The sequence below is a fragment of the Micrasema longulum genome, unplaced genomic scaffold, assembly GCF_059751315.1.
Source record: "Micrasema longulum isolate JH-2025_06_02 unplaced genomic scaffold, ASM5975131v1 h1tg002239l, whole genome shotgun sequence".
NCBI classification, from domain to species: Eukaryota; Metazoa; Arthropoda; class Insecta; order Trichoptera; family Brachycentridae; genus Micrasema; species Micrasema longulum.
This window is the reverse complement of record NW_028279398.1, coordinates 37,359-58,221: the sequence shown is the minus strand read 5'-3', so window position 1 is coordinate 58,221 and position 20,863 is coordinate 37,359. Positions and strand designations below refer to the sequence as shown.

At 30.6% G+C, this 20,863-nt stretch overlaps 1 protein-coding gene across 1 annotated transcript in view; it reads right to left on the bottom strand.

Moving 5' to 3' along the window:
* Window positions 1–20,863, bottom strand: part of LOC148272679 (uncharacterized) — a 109,842-nt gene that overhangs the window by 55,100 nt on the left and 33,879 nt on the right. Inside the window, exons 2-5 of the mRNA XM_088239727.1 lie at window positions 11,240–11,423; window positions 8,949–9,013; window positions 7,677–7,812; window positions 1,018–1,151 (exon numbers count right to left, since the gene is read on the bottom strand). Coding sequence (XP_088095853.1) covers window positions 1,018–1,151; window positions 7,677–7,812; window positions 8,949–9,013; window positions 11,240–11,423 — 519 coding nt within the window. The remainder of the gene's footprint in view (window positions 1–1,017; window positions 1,152–7,676; window positions 7,813–8,948; window positions 9,014–11,239; window positions 11,424–20,863) is intronic.

Here is a 20,863-nt window from a genome sequence, read left to right as displayed (position 1 = left end):
ATTCTCCCCTGGTATCTACACAGGTCAGCCGATAAATAAAGTGAATCGCCTACAATTTGTATTGAACGCCGCAGCGAGACTTATTTTTGGAATTTCTAAGTTAAATCATGTCCTTCCACTGATTTGAAAATTACACTGGCTATGTTTTCCACCAATAGTCCTACTCCTTAGCTTCCATGAGTGGTCTCTTTGGCCTCGCGAGCCCTGGGCAATGTGGCCACTGGCATTAACATCAGTGTCATAGCAGATAGGAAGAGGATGAATGGCGAGTGTCCGGCGCCATAAAACGGGACCTCTCCAGCTAAGGGTAGGTAACCCCGACAGAAAATTCCACCGAAGAAGGCAACGGGAAACTACTTCGGTCAATAATTCCCAGGATATCACTATGAAGAGAAACCAAACAATGACCCCGAGTCCCGGGCGGTCCTTAAATGGACCAGGGGTGCGAAGAGTCTCCCGGCTCGACATAGAACTGTGGAGGAGCTGTTTTGCACTGCTCAGGATAGGGAAGCTTTCTCTCAAGGGATCGTCAACGTCGGAGGGACCCAAAATGACACATGAAGAAAAAGAAGATGTTTTCCACAGAGAGTGGAATACAAATTTTGTTGGCTTATGTGTAAGTCACTGCACAATTTTGCTCCGGAATATCTAAGGAAACTATGCATTCCAGAGGAACTAGTTGACAGATGTCTTACACTTAGATCAGCTACATCTATGACGAGAGGAAACGTTATTTTACCTGACGCGCATTTGCGCTTGCAGGCCCTATGGCATCGAATACTCTCCCAGCAGAAGTGCAAAACTGTGAGAGTGAAGTGATGTTTCGGAAGAACTTCCTGTACTCAATCGTTTAAATCAATCAGAAGCATATGATTATAAATTATTTAAAAAAAAATAATAATTAGAAGGTATATTACATAAATGTATATAATAACATTCACTGTAAAGCGATCATGGAGTAATCCGTAACAATAATGATAAAATACGTAACATAAAACCACAAATTGATTTACGTACCTGGTGGCCATTAATAAACCATGTGAGGTTGGCTGCAGGTCTTGAATGTTTGCAGGTACAGTTTCCTCTTAGAAGAGACCCAGCTCGGTATCTTGGTTTCACACCTGTGATGGTTGGCCTGTGTGCTGGTATATCTGAAAAAACACAATAAAATTATGAGTAAAATATTTTTGTTTTTTAATTTGAAATCCATTATATGATAACGAGATTATATATGTATTCAAAAAATATTTTTCATTGTAATTTTATAACCCCTTGGTCTTATTTGTATCTAATAATATATCTTTGATGGGCGAACATAACACAACAAGTGCACTTTTGTTTGTTTTGCGATTTACGTGAAAAAATGTTCCTCCTATATGCATTCATCATTTGTACACCTATACAACTACTCAAAGCATGAATAAACAATTTTGAACCAAATAACCTTTGGTTTTGTAAGTAAGCTCATATTTTCAGTTGCACAAATAGTACAATGAAGTCTTAGTAACGTAAGTAGATTGATTTATACTATTCATTTATTGGTACAGATAGTAAAAATTAGTTCTAGTAGTATAAGGAGACAAATGTCTGCCCATTGTAAATGGTTCAAATAGTGTATCTGGAATATTAATGATTTTTGTACAAATTACTCAAACGTGGTAACTTAGTTAAACAGATCTGTAAATAATAACCCATTTTACAAAATACGAGTTCTGTAGCTAAATAATTGGGTTCGTAATAACGTTTTTTTGCTCTCCTGAAAATTAATTATTTTATGTTTGTATCAAAGATATAATTGGATTTAAATATTGTTTATTTGTTACTTGAATGTACATGGTCTAGCGTTTTGACCGTCAGTTGGCAATTTTTCTTTTAATTACAGATATTAAAATCGATCGCAGCGTCGTTTTTTCATTGATTTTTTTATTTAATTATTTAGTTTTGTTATTTGGTGCGTAATTCTGATAATGGCAATGGCAACGACTTGTTTCCGAAACAAATAAAAAAAATAATTTTTGAACAGTGTTAAAAAATTAAAATAAATAAAGTCAAAATTTATTTTAATTGTCTCTCAATCAACGATTTAATAAAGCAAATTTTGAACAAACATAAGTATACATTACAAAGAAATATGGTAGTCAAGGCATATACAGAATTTGTGACCTGTCATTGCCTAAGTAAACACTTTCCATTCTGTCTACATGCGTATTTTCTCATTAAAAAAATATATATGTAGAAAGTCTCACGTGGTGTCTATCTAGATTATAATCCTGAACATGTTAAAAATCTTAAACATTAAATATTTTTAATAGCCTAAATGACTGTAGTCACAAAATTAAAGATATTTTACAGTAAAAACCTTTTATGGCCAATAAAGCGTAATGATAAAAAATAATTTAAATAAATAACTGGTTTTTTAATTACATTGTGGTAAACAACTTCACATAACCATTGCAAAAGCACTCTCATATTGTCCCCAAAATTACCAAGTTCCCTTTAATATTGTTAGTTTAACAACAAGCATTATGGTAATTTAAGTTAAAGACAAGTTTAGATTAGGGAAAATTAAGCAAGTTCACTCCCATATCCACAATTAGGAATCCTTGCCGATAGTGTTCAGATTGCTTTAGCAAACCATGCTCATATTCAAGAGATCCGTTACATTTGGATTGGCCTCATTTCAAACGAGTTTGAACCATATTGGGTATGTCCAATATTGACACAATCCTCCTAATTTCTCCAAGGGGATTCGAACAGAGAGAAACGTATTATTAACTAAAGAATTTAATCATGTTTCGAGACAATATCGTGATTACATGAAAACAAGAATACTATCTAGAAATACGTTAAATGTAATGAAAGTAATTAAATTTAAATTGATTTGTATAAACGGAAGATAATACAGTTTAATTCATGTATGTTACTATTTATAGAAAAAAATGCAGCAACCGATGGAGTGATTTTCGTGTTATAAAATTTAAATGTGAGGTTATATAGTCTTTTGATTGATGACACACACACGTGCTAAAAAAATTCATCTAAAATTATAGTGCGACGACTAATAAAGCAAGTCAGCGTTTCCTATTGAATCCAATATAACATATATTGCAAGTCTAACATGTGGCTCATAACGAAAAAGCAAAGTCCCGCAGTACATTCGCCCCATGGAGAAATGAATAACAAAGGACCGTGGCCTGAAAAGAGACCACAAGGCGTGGTAACATTCAGTCGGAGTCAGTCAGTATCAATATTTACTTGCAGCATGTAGCTCAAGTGCTTTTACTACAACTCCAACACAATTCATCATTTATTCGCCATGTAATAAATACGAATAGACTACAAGAATATCATCACATAGAACATTCCAAAACAAGAAAAGGACAATCGAGACTAATAAATCAGGGACTAAAATTATACAATAAACCACCCGACAAAACTCAACAAAAGACTTAAACAAACTTTTCAAAAAGCGTCAAAAATATAAATATCAACAAAAGAGTAAAAATAAAAAAACAACGATATTAAAATAAAACAATATTATTTTATTTGTGTTAATTTATTTGATTATTTTTGTGATGTGTATTTATCTATTGAAACCTGACTGTATCTTTGTGTTGTTGAGTTTATTATTTTTTTTATTGACTTTCAACAAGCGTGAAAAATATGCCAACATTGAAGAAAATTTTAATAATAAAATAAAACAAACAAAACCAAACACCGACAGACAAAAATCTTTCTTTCAAAGTGATGCCACTGCATGACATAACCAATACTATTTGCAATATTATAAACATTTTTGCTCACACAAATTTGAAATACACATTTGGTCATGATATTCACAATTACAATACGCGTTAACCGGGGAATCTCTATGTGTCTAAGTTTTGCTCAGCTAAGTTTGGCAGGTCTCTGGAAAATATTGGCAATTCCAAATGTAATAAACTGCCCGATGAGCTAAAACACGAAAAGTTGAATAGAAAATCCAAAAGCGTCGCAATTAAAAAATATTGTTAAATCTTTTTGAAAGTGATAGTTATTAATGTAATTTAGTTTTGTATTTCTTATATAATGTTTTCTCACTATTTCGGATATATTACTATGTTTGATATTATGTATTGTCACAAAAATGTTTTCTTTATTTTTACGGTCCCAAATAAGTTATTAATTCCTGAGAGTATAATAATATATACTATATGTTTTATATGTTTTATAAAAAATAAAAAAAAATGTAAAAAATAAATACATAAATATATTTTTTTAAATATATTTTTGTCAAATGAACATTCTAATCTCATATGCAGAGAATAACCCAAAGGTGAAGACAATAGAATGTACTTTCCTCACCTTAAATTTTTCCTGCATACGGGTATTAAATTCATAACTCTCATGATATTAATAGAGTTTAATTAAGCAAGTAAATTTTTAGAAGAAATTATATTTATAAACATGTTGCATGTTGTTGCATGTTGTATTCACATATAACTGATAAATAATATCTTAACATAACATTTTATAATTATATTACCAATTTCTAATGTATTGTTTATTGTTTGAGAACCCAAATAAATGAAATAAAATTAAAATGAAAAAGTCAATTACGTGACAAAATTTACTAATGTCAAGTTATTTTAGGAGCGGTACCGGAATGTTATGTTTGTAAATCGATTTAGATATTATTTATTCAAAAACTCACTTGACTCATTTCTCTATTGACATGTTCATACGATTGAACGTACATATGCAGAAAGTAGCCAGCCATAGAAAAGTGAAACTGGGGTAAAAGCACTATTGTGAAAAGAGTGAAAAATCAATTCTACACAACAGTTTGAATAATTTTTACTTTGACAAATGATAAATAATGCAAACTTGAGTTTTAATATAACACAAAAGAGAATTAAATTATGTTTTGACCAGTTTTAATGATTTTAAAAGTCTGGTTGACTACACAACCTAAGATGCGCATTTTGCAGAAAACAGCCAGCCCTAGTAAAACTATAATGAATGTTGTGTCATTATGTATTGAACATATTATATTCAATTTATATACGGGTACTTTTTACAAACAATCACTTTATTAATTTTTAATAATTAAATACTTCTTAAATAATTTTGTTATTTGCTAATGAAATTTTGGTGATTCTTTCAACTTTGGCTGACTACATAACCTAAAATATGCAATTTCCAAAAAACAATTACAAATATCTAATATTTAATGATACCTCATTCAAAATTGTATTGGTGACATTCAGAATTAGAACAGGTTTTATTTTATTGAAATAAATTAATGAATTTATAATTTTTTTATCATTTATCAGTTTTCATTGATTTAAGAGTACTAGATTTCTAGAGGCATTAATCTTCCCATCAACATCTTTGCCGTTTCCCATTCCTCTGGGAGTTTTCTGCAAATTAAAAAATGCGGTTTTTGTGACCAACATGATTTTCAGATGGTAATTTACAACAGTTTTTCTTTTATAAAAGCGTCCTAGCTGTTTTTAGCAAAACATATAATTTACCTTACGGCACTCGATAACACCAAAATCTCTTTTTTTTCAAATTGTGGATATGTTGTTTTCTGCATAACTACGTTCAATTGTATTTTCTCTTATTGATTTGTTATTTGATTAGGGGTTGTTAGTGAAAATTATGTGGATTGGAAAGATAGGCTTATGTGGAGTGGAGAGTTGATTCAAAGACTAGGTAAGCAGTATTTAGTTCTAAGTAATTCTAGAAATAAAGTTTATGGGTTGGTATTGATTTTTAAAATTTAGTAGAATTACTAAGTGAAACATTGAGTAACACTCAGATAAATAATGTGCCACCCACTTAAAAAGACGCCCTTTGGCACTTTTTTATTTATTTATTTCACACAAAACTTTTTATTTTTTATTTTCTGTCTGATCACCTCACTAGCCACAATCCGTGTCGAGGCATAATTTACATATTATTATATTATGATCTTGTTACAATAGTTGGTTTTCATAATGATATTTGCAAATACATACAAACACATAAATGTACACATACATATATACTGTTTGTAGTGTCCATGCAGTGTGTGTTAGTGTATAGGAACTAACATAGTAATGTGTACATGTATTTTATATGTTTTAGTTTTATTTAATCGGGTTTCACCTACCCAGTCGGTCACGCGACTTAGCTATTTTAATTGTATCGAACTCTCCAATATAATTATTTTACGAAGTAATGGAGTTTTCCCTTTTAATCTTTTAAGTATCTATCGAACCAATCAGTTGTGATTTCATACGCCTGGAGTATTTAAGGATCCAGGCCAAGTATTTCATTAACACATACATTATTCTTCTTCTTTGTTAAGATTGGTTGATCTGTTATTGGCTAGACGGTAATTCCTGAGACGCTAAATTCTAGCTGTTTTTCCATATTTCGGTGGTCTTCCGGGCAGACTGCGACCAGCTGAGATTTCATAGGCTACGGTAAAGGGAATTCAAGAGCTGTCCATTCTATCGACGTGATCTCTCCAGAATCTTCGCCTCGTTCAGTTAGACCATACAATGTCGTGATTATCACAAGTTTGTCCCATTTCTTGACTCCGGATTCGGGATTAAAAAAGGCTATGCTCAACTCGTGATACACGACGCGGTTTATATCAAACTTCATTACTTTTTAACGCACGTCGAAAAATAGAGATGACGCGATTTTATCGTTTAACGCGATTCCGGTAGTATGGTGTTCTGCTGTCCGCGGAGTTCACGGGCAGTAGGAAAGAATGTCTTTCTCCTATCAAGGCTGTCCCGGAACTGTCCCAAAATGGCTCGAGGATGAAAAGTCCTTGAAGAGGTATTTGTTAAGTTTACTGTTCTGGAAATAAAGTTATTTTGTTTTGGTATGACTGGATTTTTAGTTATAAAAATTGTCGTAAGTGGCGCTGTTGGTCGTTTGCGGGAAGATTTTAATAATAATTCTTATGAAATTAGAAGTGTGAAATATGAACATAACAACATACGTAAATATATATTTTTTTAAATACTAAAAAAATTATAATAGTCTTAATATAAGCACTGCCCATAAGGTACTCTGCATATATTGAGCCGCAAAGCATGCCACTATAAATTTGTTACAAGTTTCCCACCCAAAGTTCATTAAAGGCCAACAGATGGATTGACTGAGGAAACGTAGATGTTTAAATAGAGGCAGAATAGTGAATGTTACACAGTATATAATGTGGTCACCTAAACCCACCAATGACAGATCGCAAGCCTTGTAAATGTCTTAACTTTCATTTTCTTTTCTCAAAAATGTTTTTTCACTCCATTGAAATAAATTTTTCCTATAAAAAGGACTTAATACTTAAATTTTAGTGAATGCTTTTAAATTATGAAAATCTTTTATTATGATAATTATTAGATGTGTGTAAAATAAACCTGTAATAAAAAATAGTGTCCCATTAAAAAGTCCTTACACTTACATATTTATATGCCCGTATTCAGACTCAAAACTCAAGTAAAGGATCATATTATCCAGATAATAACTTTAGGCTGAGGATCGTAGAATGAACTTTCCTTACTTTGAGTGTTGACTCTGAATACGGAGTTCAGCGTTTAACTTAGATGATAGCATGTAACTTTCAACATATTTTGAAAATGCTGTTCTGCAGTAATCAAAACAAAAAATGTTTTTTTATCAATTATATTTACCAACTACGTCCATAACTGCGGTGACCATGGAAGTGTGAAAAGATGGTGCATCTGCTGATACTTCACAGCTATATCTACCAGCTGCTCCCTCGTCAACTGAATCTAAGGTCACTACGCTGGCGTTGCTGTGTTTTCTCTAAAAAAAAACAATACCTTCATTAGTTATACATTTAGTCGTTAACCGCCAAACATATAATTGTTGCCTTATTTTTGAATAATTTTTTAAACTAACATTGCATATATTTAAAAAAAAAATTTTTTTTTGTCCTACTACAGTATTGTGCGAATTATTCATTATTTTATTTATTTTATTTTATTTTTATTAACATACACGGCATAATTGCCTTTTACAAATTTATAATATAAACATATAAGGTTTGATATTTTTTAAACTACATATTTGCACTCAAAACTAAGGAACAATAATCAAGCCTAAAAATTATATAACATAATATTTAAAAAAAAAAAAAAAAAAAAAAAGTTTAAATAAAACAAAAGTTTGAAATAAAAAGTATACGAGAACTTTAAAAATTAATATAAAAAGTAAATCAAATTTTAAACATAATAAGGTTTATAATAAAAATATATATAAAAGAAAAAAAAAACAGAAAATCATATATGAAGTAACTACATTAAATATGATTACTGCTCATCTTTGAAAAAGTTTATAAGGTTTGTTCTATAAGAACAATACCCCACATTAAATATATCCGATATGCGGGAACATTAATTTTATCATTTTATTATATCATTTTCATCATAATATACGATTTTCATTTATATTTTGAGTTACAGGTGACAGAAAATCATAAAATATTTTAAATTTAATTGGATGTATGTGCTCCTTTTGCTTTTGTAACAGCCTTAATACGTTTTGGCATGAAATCAATTAAACTTCGGCAATTTGCTATGTGAAACATTACTTATGGTTTTCTTGTTGTATTATTGTAGAATGTTTTATTATTTTAACTTTCTACTGAATATGCTGAATATTTATTAGGTTATTTTTTAAAATATAAATCTTGTGTAATTTTTGGGTTTAATTATTTAATAAATCTTGGGTATAAGAAAATCCGTTTTTTTACAGAAAAAAAAATATTAAGTCAAACATGCTAGTATTATAAATGTTTGTAAAAGGCAGATTTGCCGTTTATGTTAGTAAAATAAAATAAAATAAATTAATTCATTGTCATTTATTTTGTCATCTCGAAACCACATCTGAATAACACTTTCTATCATCTTTATCAGGATGGTGCAGTCCAATATTTGTACCCTAGATTTACAAATCGCCCTCAAGTTTTTGAAAGGGTTAAGGCCAGGTGAATTTTCAGGCCAGTCTGAAAGATTAATCTTTTTATCATTAAAACACTTAAGCATAAACTTAGATACATGACAGAGTTGAGTCCTGTTGAAATACAGCCCCACCATCAGGACAACATAAACTTAGTTCTGTACTCAAGTACTGCCCCAATAGAGCTTTATACTTTATCATTTTTTTTATTGGTATCAAAAATCCGGTCTCGATATACGGAAAGCAGCCCCATAACATGTTCTTTGCAGAATATTTCACCGTTTGGTCAATATGAATCAATGTGAGTTTTTCATTCACACTTTTTTAAACAAATATTTGAGCAATATCTCTGCACGAAAAAGTAGGTCTCATCTAAAAACAGCACCCGTTTCAAGTCTTTTACAGTCCATTTGGTATATTCTCTAGCCCAAATGAGCCTTTGCTTCATCATACGTTCCGTCCGAAGTTGTTTTTTTCTGTGATCAAATTGCTTTTCTTCCAGACTCAATGAGTCTTCTTCGAACTGTTGAGTCATGTATCATCACTACAGTAGCTGCCAAATCTCGTTAAAGTTCGTAACTTGTTTTTCTGGGGTTTTATTTACTTTGACACTAATTTTCCAGTTTCTTCCACATTTCCCAATTCTCTTCGCTTCAATTGATCCTGTTTCTCTTTTTTGCCTATAATCTTGCTGACTGTTCCCTGACTAACAAAACGTTTATTTGCAATCTACTTCTAAGTCATTGATATATGTTCACTTAAGGTTGTCATCTTTCTTTTTTTCCTAAGCGTGATATCCATGATTTAAACTAACTCAAAAATACTGTTTAATCTCCAAGCTCAAAAACCTATCCCTTATCTGAGAAGGAACTATGAAATTTATTTCTTCTAGTATGTTGGGACAATTACCGAAGTTGATTGTATTCGTGATCTTGGTGTATATTTGGATAAAAAATTGTCTTATGAGAAACATATAGAGAAGATGGTCAGCAAAGCTTACAAAACATTAGGCTTTATAATAAGAGTATGTAAACCATTTAACTATCCACAAAGACTAAAAATATTATATTTTAATTATATTTTATATTATATTTTAAAATATAATATTGCTCTACAGTCTGGTCTCCTCAATACTCCAAATACATTTTAAGAATTGAAAGGATTCAAAAAAAAATTATGAAGCATCTAAACTATCGACAAAATGAACATTTTAATAACTATGAAGAAGCTGTACTATATCACAATATTGAAACCTTACAATCCAGAAGAACTATATCTGATACCGTCTTCCTTTACAAAATAGTAAATAACAAATTAGATTGTCCCCAACTTTTTGAGAAAATTAAAATTCGTATCCCTCAGCGCACAACTCGGCTGCAGCAATTGTTTCATGTTGGAAGATCAAGCACAAGTAACAACAAGAATGCACCTTTTCCCAGAATCTTAAATGGTTATAACAAACATTTTTTTGAAATTGATATATATTTTCTAACTTTAATTAACTATAAGAAAAATGCCAAGGCTATAATTGCAGATAATAATCATTTAACTTAATCAGTACTATCTATTTAACATTTGTAATTTGTTATATACTTGTACATTTGTATTTATGTCTAAGAGGAAAAGCTGATCTGAAACTACTCCGTGGGGATCCGTAAAATGATTTTTTTATAACATTATTTAAAAATTAAAATAATAAATTAAATTTTGTACTTTTAGTTATTATTATTTTTTTTATTTTTTGCAAGTGATATGATACGGAGTGGCTTAATACAGGTACGTTTTTTTTTTAATTTTTTACATTCTATTTAGTTTTTATATAGAAAACTAAAATTGGCCTAAAATTTTGGTTTATTTGTATATACTGTATTTTTTGTTGTAATGGCTGTTGTTTTCTTTAAATAAATTTAAAAAAAAAAAAAATTAAAAAAATAAATTAATACATAAAAAAAAGTACCACAATTTGCATATAATATTAAAGTTTAAAATTTTGTTGAAATAAAAACATTTATTTTAATTTTTAAAAAACGCATGGTAATATTTTATGCAACATATCTTAATTATTTAACTATGCGTAAAAAAAAAACCCACCTTTTGTCCAGTTTTTTCCCAGTTTTTATAAAAAAAAATAGAAGCTTTTCAACTCAAGAACGAACATTATTTGACCAAAACTACATGACAGGTGACTTAAATGTTATTTCTGTCTCTTTTTCATGCATTTGATTTCAGTTATAAAGCAGCGTATGAGATTCAAGCTTTCACAAATCCTTACGGGCCATGGCGGGTTTATGAGTTCCTTGCATCGTTTCAAACTTTGTGAGATCGGCAGCTGTTTGTATGATGATGAAACCTATCAAGGTGCTCATGTTCCAACACATGTTCTTTTTGATGCAATGTTTCCTTTTATGCGTCGAAAGACATAACCTGGGGGGCGATGCAGAATCGTAGACGAGGACCTAATGCACACCTATTTTATATAAAATCACTTTAACTTATCACTGAAGGTGGTATTCAAAATGGTAAAAATAGAACCGGTTATCAATACAATCAATCATTTTGGGACACAAACTGCCGTGATCTCCTTAAGTTGTGGTGGGCAACACCAACAACCGTGAGGTTGGCAGGTCTGAAACCCTGATTTAGCCCGCAACGCGTAGTCCACTGCAACGTCACCCTGAACGAGACTCGTAAACACCGCACATTGAAAGTACTCGACACATTTCATCTTGACAGTTTATGTTGCCTGTGCATCGTCTTTCCGCCAGTAATTGCTATTGTTAATTCCCTTTGTACGAAATAATAGGATATAACCCGTGTTGAACTATTTAATAAATAACTTCAATTGTAATCCAACTTTATTTAACCTGAAATCAACTCAGGCAAACTCATCATAAAAAGTCGACCGGAAAGCTTAGTGATGTGTGTCCATAGTCGTGCTTATCTTGAACGAGTTTCCTGTAGTTTCTTCTTGATTGACCAAATGGTAATAATTTTTTACGTAGGTCCACAGCTGGAATAATTCCCTTTCTTCCCCATAACTACGAAGATAGAGAATCAAGAAAATTCCACTTATGAATCAATATGATTATATTAGTAAGATCAGTAACACTGCAAATTCAATATAAAAAATAAGAAAAATAGATCAGTCTTACGTTTTAGGGGCCAGTCTAAAAACGATTAAATATTGCGGTGTAAGACAATTCAAACAAAAATGTTTCAGGTTCAGGAATTATCAACTATAAAATAATTTACGTTAAATATTTCCTTGATGATTAAATGAAAAAAAAACAGGGACTATTTTGTCAGGAATATAACCTGAGACCTCGTATATGGTAAGTAAACGTTTTAACTACTTTACCAGGATGTGGACAATGACAAGTGTTATAGCGCTATGGTAACGAAATTATTTTTAAAACACAGAGGAAAAAAAACTGTTTGGCTTTCGCAATTTATAGATCCAATTTCAGCGTTTTTCGTAATAGTCTTTTTTAGAAAACGTAATAACATAATGATAGATTTCTTTCAGAGAGCTATTCAAATTATCAGTTATTACTGAAACCATAACGTCTAAAATTTAATCTAGAATTACGTTAACCACGTATGTACTTAACAAAATTACTGTTTTATTATCATACGCTTTCAAAAGCAGCCGTGACCTTTTTGCCCCTCAACAAAATGTAATTTCTTAATTTAACAATATTTTACGAATTTACTGTAGTAAAAACTCTTTCCAACGAAGGAGAGTATGAAAAATGCTTTATGGCGACTCCTGCGTAGATCGTAAAATTTTCCCAGTCAAAATGACCGGTAATTGGGACTGAAATATTTTACCCTCAAAAAAACATAGTACGATCGCTTAACGTTTATTAAAGTTTATGATGCTAAGTCGCCTTAAATCAATGTTAAGATTTCTCTATTATTTTGAACGAAATAGTTCAATGACCATATTACATGTATAAACTAAAATCTAGATAGTCATGTGACAATGTTCATTCTGTGATGTATATCCCAAGTTGTTTTTTTTCCTCAAAAGCGTGACTACACGAAGGTAGTGTACTTGAAATATTGATTTTTGTCAATAATAGCTAATAGACTTATTTCAAAAAAAAAAGCAATAACATATATATAATGATGACTTTTGCGAATAAAAACTCTCAAAAAAGCAAAGTCAAACTAAGAATTAGTTTTTTTAGAGTTGATATGTTTGTGTAAAGTGAAGTGAATATGTTTATTGATAAAATGTTATGGAATAAACTGTTTAAAGTTTTTTATATCGAATTAATAATAAAATGAAAAGAAGAACTTTTTAAAATCAATTCCGTTAACCATGATTCCAATATTATAACTGGTTAACTGTACACTGTTTTTCGTGAAACAATAAACTCTGGATATACCAAAAAACGCATCCTTTGACTTTATTTCTACGATACAGAAACATTTAGACCAAGGTGATTATACTGCTGGTGTTTTCATAGACCTAAAAAAGGCTTTTGACACTGTGGACCACAGCATTTTGATCGAAAAACTTCAGTATATTGGTGTAACTGGAATACGTTTAGAAATTTTTAAAGACTATCTTTCAAACAGATCATCTTTGGTAGAAGTTGGAGGTAAGTTTAGCAATTCTGGTAAAATCACCTGCGGGGTACCTCAAGGGTCTATACTCGGTCCGTTGCTATTTCTTATATACATCAACGATGTGACAAAATGGGGCATCAAAGGAGGAATACGGATTTATGCAGATGATACGACTATTTTATATCACACTAAAAACAAACAAGATTACAGAAGATGGTTGTAAGTGACGTTTTACATCTGGCGGAATGGCTGCGTTTAAATAAATTGAGCTTGAATGCAAAAAAGACTCACTACCTTCTATTTGGAAACAAGAGTAATGAATCTATTGATGTCTTTATTGGTGTTGATCGTCTGGAGAAAAAAAATAGCACTAAGTACTTGGGACTGTTAGTGGACTCGCAGCTTACTTGGAATGAACATGTTGAGCGCGTGAAAGGAAAGATTGTCCCTGTAGCTGGAATACTGTACAGATTTCAGAGAATGCTTCCAGTTTCGCTGCTTCGAGCAATTTATTTTTCTATGGTCCATTCGCATTTATCATACCTATGCTGTGTTTGGGGTTTTGCAACTAAGAGCAAAATTTCTGAGGTGCAGATTATTCAGAATAGAGCGATCAGAAATGTGTTTCACCTACCGTTTGATACTCATGTAAGGGACATTTATTTTGAAACAAAAATCATGTCTTTTAGCATGCTTTCCTATTTCGAGATAACTGACACTATCATTAATACTACTCTCGACTCAATGCACAGTAACATAAAGCCAGCTTTCATTGGAGACATCCATCGGTACAGTACTCGATCAAAAAACAATATATATATTGGATCTGTGAAGTCTACGAAGTTTGGTACTAGATCTTTACAATACATAGGTTTCAAGGAATTTAATAAATTGCCACAAAAATTTAAAGTACCTATTTCAAAATATCGAAACAGGACGTGCGAATTGAAGAATTATTTTTTCCAGAAGTACTTTGAATAAATAATGTTAGTTTATAGAGAATGCGCATCTTGAACATATACCTTTTAATATTTCACCGTTTTTGCTTGAATATATAATTTTTAATACTATTTAAATGTTATTTGTGTTTTTTTCTTTTTATATACTTTTTTTGGCTTGTATACATAATTTCAATTTTTTCAACGTTTTTGATAAAAAAAATTAACCTGCATTGGGTGTGCGCATATTTTGTTAATTAAAAAAAATGATTTTATTTTGTACTAGTTCAGTATGTATATATACATCCATGTAATTTTTAAACTTTTTCAATTTTCTTTCCCAGATTGCATAATGTAAACATTATTTTGAATTTATTTCCATGCCTAGTATTCTGTTTATTCTGTTATTTTCAAGTGTTTTTCATACCCTTTTTAATTTGTAGTATATCATAATTTTAATTTTTCTGTTTTTGTTAAATAATATTATAGTTTAAAATTTAAAAACGTCTCTAAAAAAATTATTATCTGTATGTCCCTAAATGAGTTTTTTTTTTTAAAACTCCTTGGGAATATTGTATATAATTATGTATAATATGTTTTCAATATAATAATAAAAAAAATACCCTTGAGGCAGTATAGTTTTAAAAACAACGAATTATTTCAAATGATTTTGCCATTTAAAACGCCGTTTTTTTTTAATTTAATTTTAATAAAATAAGTAAAATAACAAAAATGTCGCTAAATAACCGATATAAATAAAAGAAAATCTTTTTTTCGAAGTTTTTGCGTAGTGTAGAAATTAAATATTTGCAACTAAAATTTTATTCCTAAAATAAAACAAAAGTCATCATTTAAGAAAAAAGGGTTTACACTAAATTACTTTATTCCTCTAAACGATTAAATAAACATTATAAAATAGATAAAAGCCACTTTATTTTTAATCACTTATTTAATTATTAAAAAAATATATTTATTAAAGTTTTAAAAATTACTTCGAAATTCTTGTATTTAATTTTATAAAAAAATCAATTTTTCAATGACTTTCTGTTTCAACGCATAATAATTCGGTAGTCAGATGGCAGAAGGGACCATCTGTAATTTGATGTTAAAAAAATGTTCAGGAGAGCTGAAATACGTCTTCATTTCAAGACAAACTAAAATATTTTAGTGTTGCTTTTTAATAATAATTTAACATTCTAAATGACGCTTATTTAAAAAAAAAAATCTGTGTGTATTTACTGAAATATTAATTAAAACCTTTGAAAACTAAAACACCGACAAAAACACAGATGGTCCCTTCTGCCATCTGACTACCGAATTATCTTAAAATTATTGAAAAAAAAATTACCAAAAAGTTTGCTAACATGAGTATCGATTTAAGCTTGGTATAAATTTCAAAAGACGTTATCTGCCGGCAGAAAAGTAATTATATTTGAGTCAAATAAAACTTTAAGGTCAACCTTTAGGTTTATAAAAAAAAAAATACATAAATTTTTTTTTCTTATGTTTATTGATTAAATTTTTTTTTAGCGTGCGATGTTGAAAAAAATTGTAGTTTGAAAATGGCAAAATCGTATGATTTCTTTACTTTTAATTAGTCAAGTGTTTTAGAAGGTAAATCGTTTTAAACATTTTACATGGATTATTATTTTTTCTTATAAAAAAATAAAAACAACGAATTATTCAATTTCAGAATAAAAGAATGGCGTTTTTAAAAGAAAAACATGCTATGAAACTTTTGTGGAATTTTAGATGGTCTATAACATTTTATCGTATTTTTTCATGGGGGTAAACTTTACATTGGAGAGCATCCACATAAAAATTCTTTTTACAAGGTAACATTTTTTCATGTGAATGTATTATGCAACATAATGTTATTACGTAGAAAACCATTAAACTAAAGGGAAAATAATATTTTGCTCATTTGCTTAGGAGGATAAGGATCAGCATAAAAATAAAGTTTTGTAGCATAAATCTGTGAACTCAATATTTTTTTTTCTTTAAGTAATTATGAACATCAGATTGTCTACCAGTATTGTAGCAGTAAGCGGGTTTTTTTCTAAGTGAGAGCGCCAGTTTGATTTTTTGACTTATAGGTACGAAATATTTTATAGAAATACATTTTTTATAACTGCTGTATTGCATATTTTATTATTTTTTATGTGAGGAGCATGACTCATCAATTCGATTGCATTAGAAGTTGATCAAAATTACAAATTGACTACTAAGCAGATATATACATTCAAACAAATAAACCATTACGCCGCTGCCCCGTAAGGATAGGTAATGAGGATAGAACGCCAAATCACTCTGTCTTTGCATGCAGACCTCGCTTCCTCTGCATTCATACATCTCCTCATGCACGCACGCCGATTATTCCTACTCTTGACATGTCCATCTTCAAGTATTTGGTGGACTTGATCGTGCCATGTCTTTCTCGGTCTTCCTCGTTTTCTGTATCCATCGACATTCGCTTCGTAGATCCTTTTACCCATTTTTTCGCTGTCCATTCGCTCTACATGTCCAAACCAACGCAGCGCCCCTTCCTTGATTCTGTCGATATTGCAAATTTCAGCCTTAGATAGTTCACGGATCTCGACATTTGTGCACCTATCATGAATCGTTTTACCACACATTTGCCTGAGAGATCGCATTTTGACAGCATTTAACCTACTTTCATCATTATTTTTTTCAATTCCGCACTTCACTCCCATACATTAGAGTTGGCACTAGAACTCCATTGCGAACTGCTAGTTTTGGCTCCTGCGATAAACATTTGTTTGCCAAAGTACATTTTGGCGCATCGTTCATCCTTTCCTGGCACTTACCCTCCTTTCAATAACTTTCACCCTTTTTTATCCCTAGTAAACATACTTCCCAGATACACAAATTCTTCTACCAGATTCAGAATACTTCCGTTTACTCTGATCTCACATTTAGTTATATTTTCATCTCTTTCGAAAACTATCACTTACGATTTATCAACATTCATAAACAAATCGCTTATTTTGAATGCATCGTAGACTTTTGTTACCAAGAACTGCAGGTCATATTTGCTACTAGCAAGAAACGCGGCATCATCAGCATACAGAACACAGTTAAACCACTTAGTTTTGCTCCCATTCTTTAATCTAACAATAATGTTTGGATAATTTATAAAGCGCCATTTTTGTGAAAATCAGCTCAAGGGCGCTCTCAAGGGCGAAATCACAACAACTAACTAATCTGACTTAAACATTTATTATACATATGAAATACTTTATGCGCGTATTGATTTAAAATATAAAAATACACAATAAAAAAATTATTAATTAAATTTAAAAAAAACAACAACCATTACTGTTGAAAATACCGTTTTAACAAATTAACCACAAATATAAGCCAATTAAAGTTTTTTTTTATTGTACTAAATACGATGCTAAAACATTAATCTTACATGTGTAAAACCACTCCGTATCACTCTATTTGTAAAAAAAATATTAAAAACATTACTATAATAATAAAAATAAACTTATAAAAACAAAAATTTTACTAAACGTACGTTTAAATTATATCAACTAACGTTGTTTATTAAACATTTGACCCTACAGAATATAATTGTGGCCTAGTGAATAGGTTGCATAACGGAAAAAAATAAAATTTATTTAATTTGTCTAAAACTAGCCAATTGGGTCGTAAACTCTTTAAATTAATATTTGTTTAGACTCCTACATACACGAATATTTTTTATTCAATTTTTGTAAGTAATATAAATTGTACTTTGTGGGTTCATTGTCCAACGGCAATTTTTTTCAACCAACCAATAAAATTGATGTAATTTAAGTTAGAACATATTTATATGAAAATAAAATAAAAAGCTATAGATAAAGAAAAATAAAAATAACTTTGTTTGTATATAAATTACCTGAACTCAATGAAAAAAACAGGAAAGAAACAAAGGAGAAGATATTAAGGAAAAGAAAGAAGATGTTTCTTCGGACGTGACGGAAACAGAGATGCAGTAGTGACATTTTTGATGGTGGATGGGAAATGATTCCACAGTCGAGCCGCATGGTCAGTATATGAGTTTGAGAAGAAAGGGGAATTGTGGATGGGTATTAAGACTGCGCTTTGAGAATGAGAACGAATAGGTAAACCATGAACTTATGAGTTGAAATTTTTCACTGAGGTATATAAGAGCGTTAGCACTATGAAGTACAGTGAACAAAAGTGTAGGAGAGGAAGTGAGTCTCTTCGCTGCCTAATTTTAAGCCATTGCAGTTACCTACGATAATCAGAAATGTGGTCATATTTCCTAAGACTAAAACTCCAACTGATGCATGTATTCTGAGGTCGTTCAGGTTTATCGAGTTGCTCATATCTTAAATCAGTCATGGAAACATCAGCGTAATCTAGAATGGGTAGTAGTTATGCTTGTACGAGTGAGCATTTGGCATTAATGGGTAAGAATTTTTGAAACCGTAGACTGAAAAATATTTTGCGGCTCAATGAAGAAATTCAGCCCTACGGGAAATTGGATACAAAAAATTATTTCTTGCACGAGGTTTAAATTAGAGCATTAAATTTGAGCAAAGTTTCTTGAAAATGTTCGAAAAAAATTGTGAAAAATATTTTAATAAAAACGCACTACTTTGAACGACGTCAGTGGTTTTAATATACCAACTCATGATATAAGATGTGTGAAGGATATCTGGTTTGTTTACCGTAATTGAACCAATTGGAAGAACTGGCAGAGAAGAAACTATGACGTTACACGTGAAATTATTTCTGAAACACGAAATTTAAAAAAATCATAACGCTGATATTTATTTTTTTTGTTTTTTAAAGAAAAAAAAAATGCGTTCTTATAATTTACCCAAACATTTAATTTTGAGAACCATTTTCAACGAGTTGTAAATAGCTTACTATTAGAAAATGGTAATCAAGTTGGGGTAGAGTGGGATTTGAACCACGGATATTTGAGCCGTGAGTCCGACACACTATCCACGGGACCACAACCCGATTACAAAAATAAAAATATTTTTTTTGGCTTAGTTTAGTTACAAATAAAAGAAAAAAACAATGACACTTAACGTTCTCATTCAAAAGTATGAGTAAGCCAGAATATAAGCTCATTTATTTTCATTTTCAATTTTTTTCTCTTTTTGTTCAAGCATTTATTAATACCTTATTAGTTTATCTAAACAGTTCGCATAAATTGAACTGGCTAATTTAACCGAATTCCTTTTACCTTGTTATTGAGGTGTCAAACTGAAGGAACGATCGTCCTTGGAAATCCGAAATTTGCGATAAATACAAGTTTCGTGACCGTGTCGATAACAACACCTTAATACAGGTCAACAATTCTAGGGGGATGAGATTACAAAGCCTACTTCAACTGAACGTAGTTATGCAGATAGCAGCCAGTCAGCAATTTCGGTAAAATGCGATGTTGGTGTTTTTGAATGCAGTGAGGTAATTCTACGTTTTTCTTAAAACAGCCAGGCCGCTTTTATCCAAAAAAACTGTAAAAATTACCGACATTTCTCAATTTGCAGAAATCACCCATAGCATTAGAATATGATAACGGTGTAAATGCTGATGATAAGATTAATGCCTAAATTATAGTGGATAAATACAGGAGTATTTTGATTTAATTAATTGAAAATGCAGTAATAAAAAAAGTGCTTTATTTTTTTCAAAGTTTAAAAAAAAAGGTTTTTCGATGTTTGAGATTAGCGGATAGTGACTAATTTGCTTTCCTTCGGTACTTTTATTTGCTCTAAATATATCTTGATATATTTTATGTTTTTTTAATTGTGTATTCTTTGGTTGTGTGGCCAGACTTTTAAAATCATTAAAACAGTCAAATTATCTTCTTTGTTCCCTTTCTTACATTAATGGTTTAAATGGAACTGTATTGGTAAAGCAATTGCAGCTTATATTGATCATTTTTTGTTACACGAATGTAAGATAATCAGTCATACGCTTCAGGTGCCAGAACGGGAGCTATTAAATACTCTAATGAGAAAACACCTTATACATTAAAATTTTCATGTTAACCATGTCGGGAATCGAACACGAGTCCTCTTGCATGGTAGGCAAACGCACTGACTACTACACTACAAGGCTCACAAAAAAACGATCAAGTACATGATTTAATAATTTTTGGAGTTTTATAAAAAAAGAATGAATGCATTTGTCAAAGTAAAATCTATTCCAACTAATCCGTAGATTTCATTATTTACTCTTTTTACAAAAATGATACTATCTCAGTTTTACTTTTATGTGGCTGGCTGTTTTTTGTATAACTACGTTTAACTTATCAAAGGGAAAATATTTAAACAGGTAACAAAAACACAAAAATATTTCAGTACCTATAACAAAATTTGTTTTGGTCA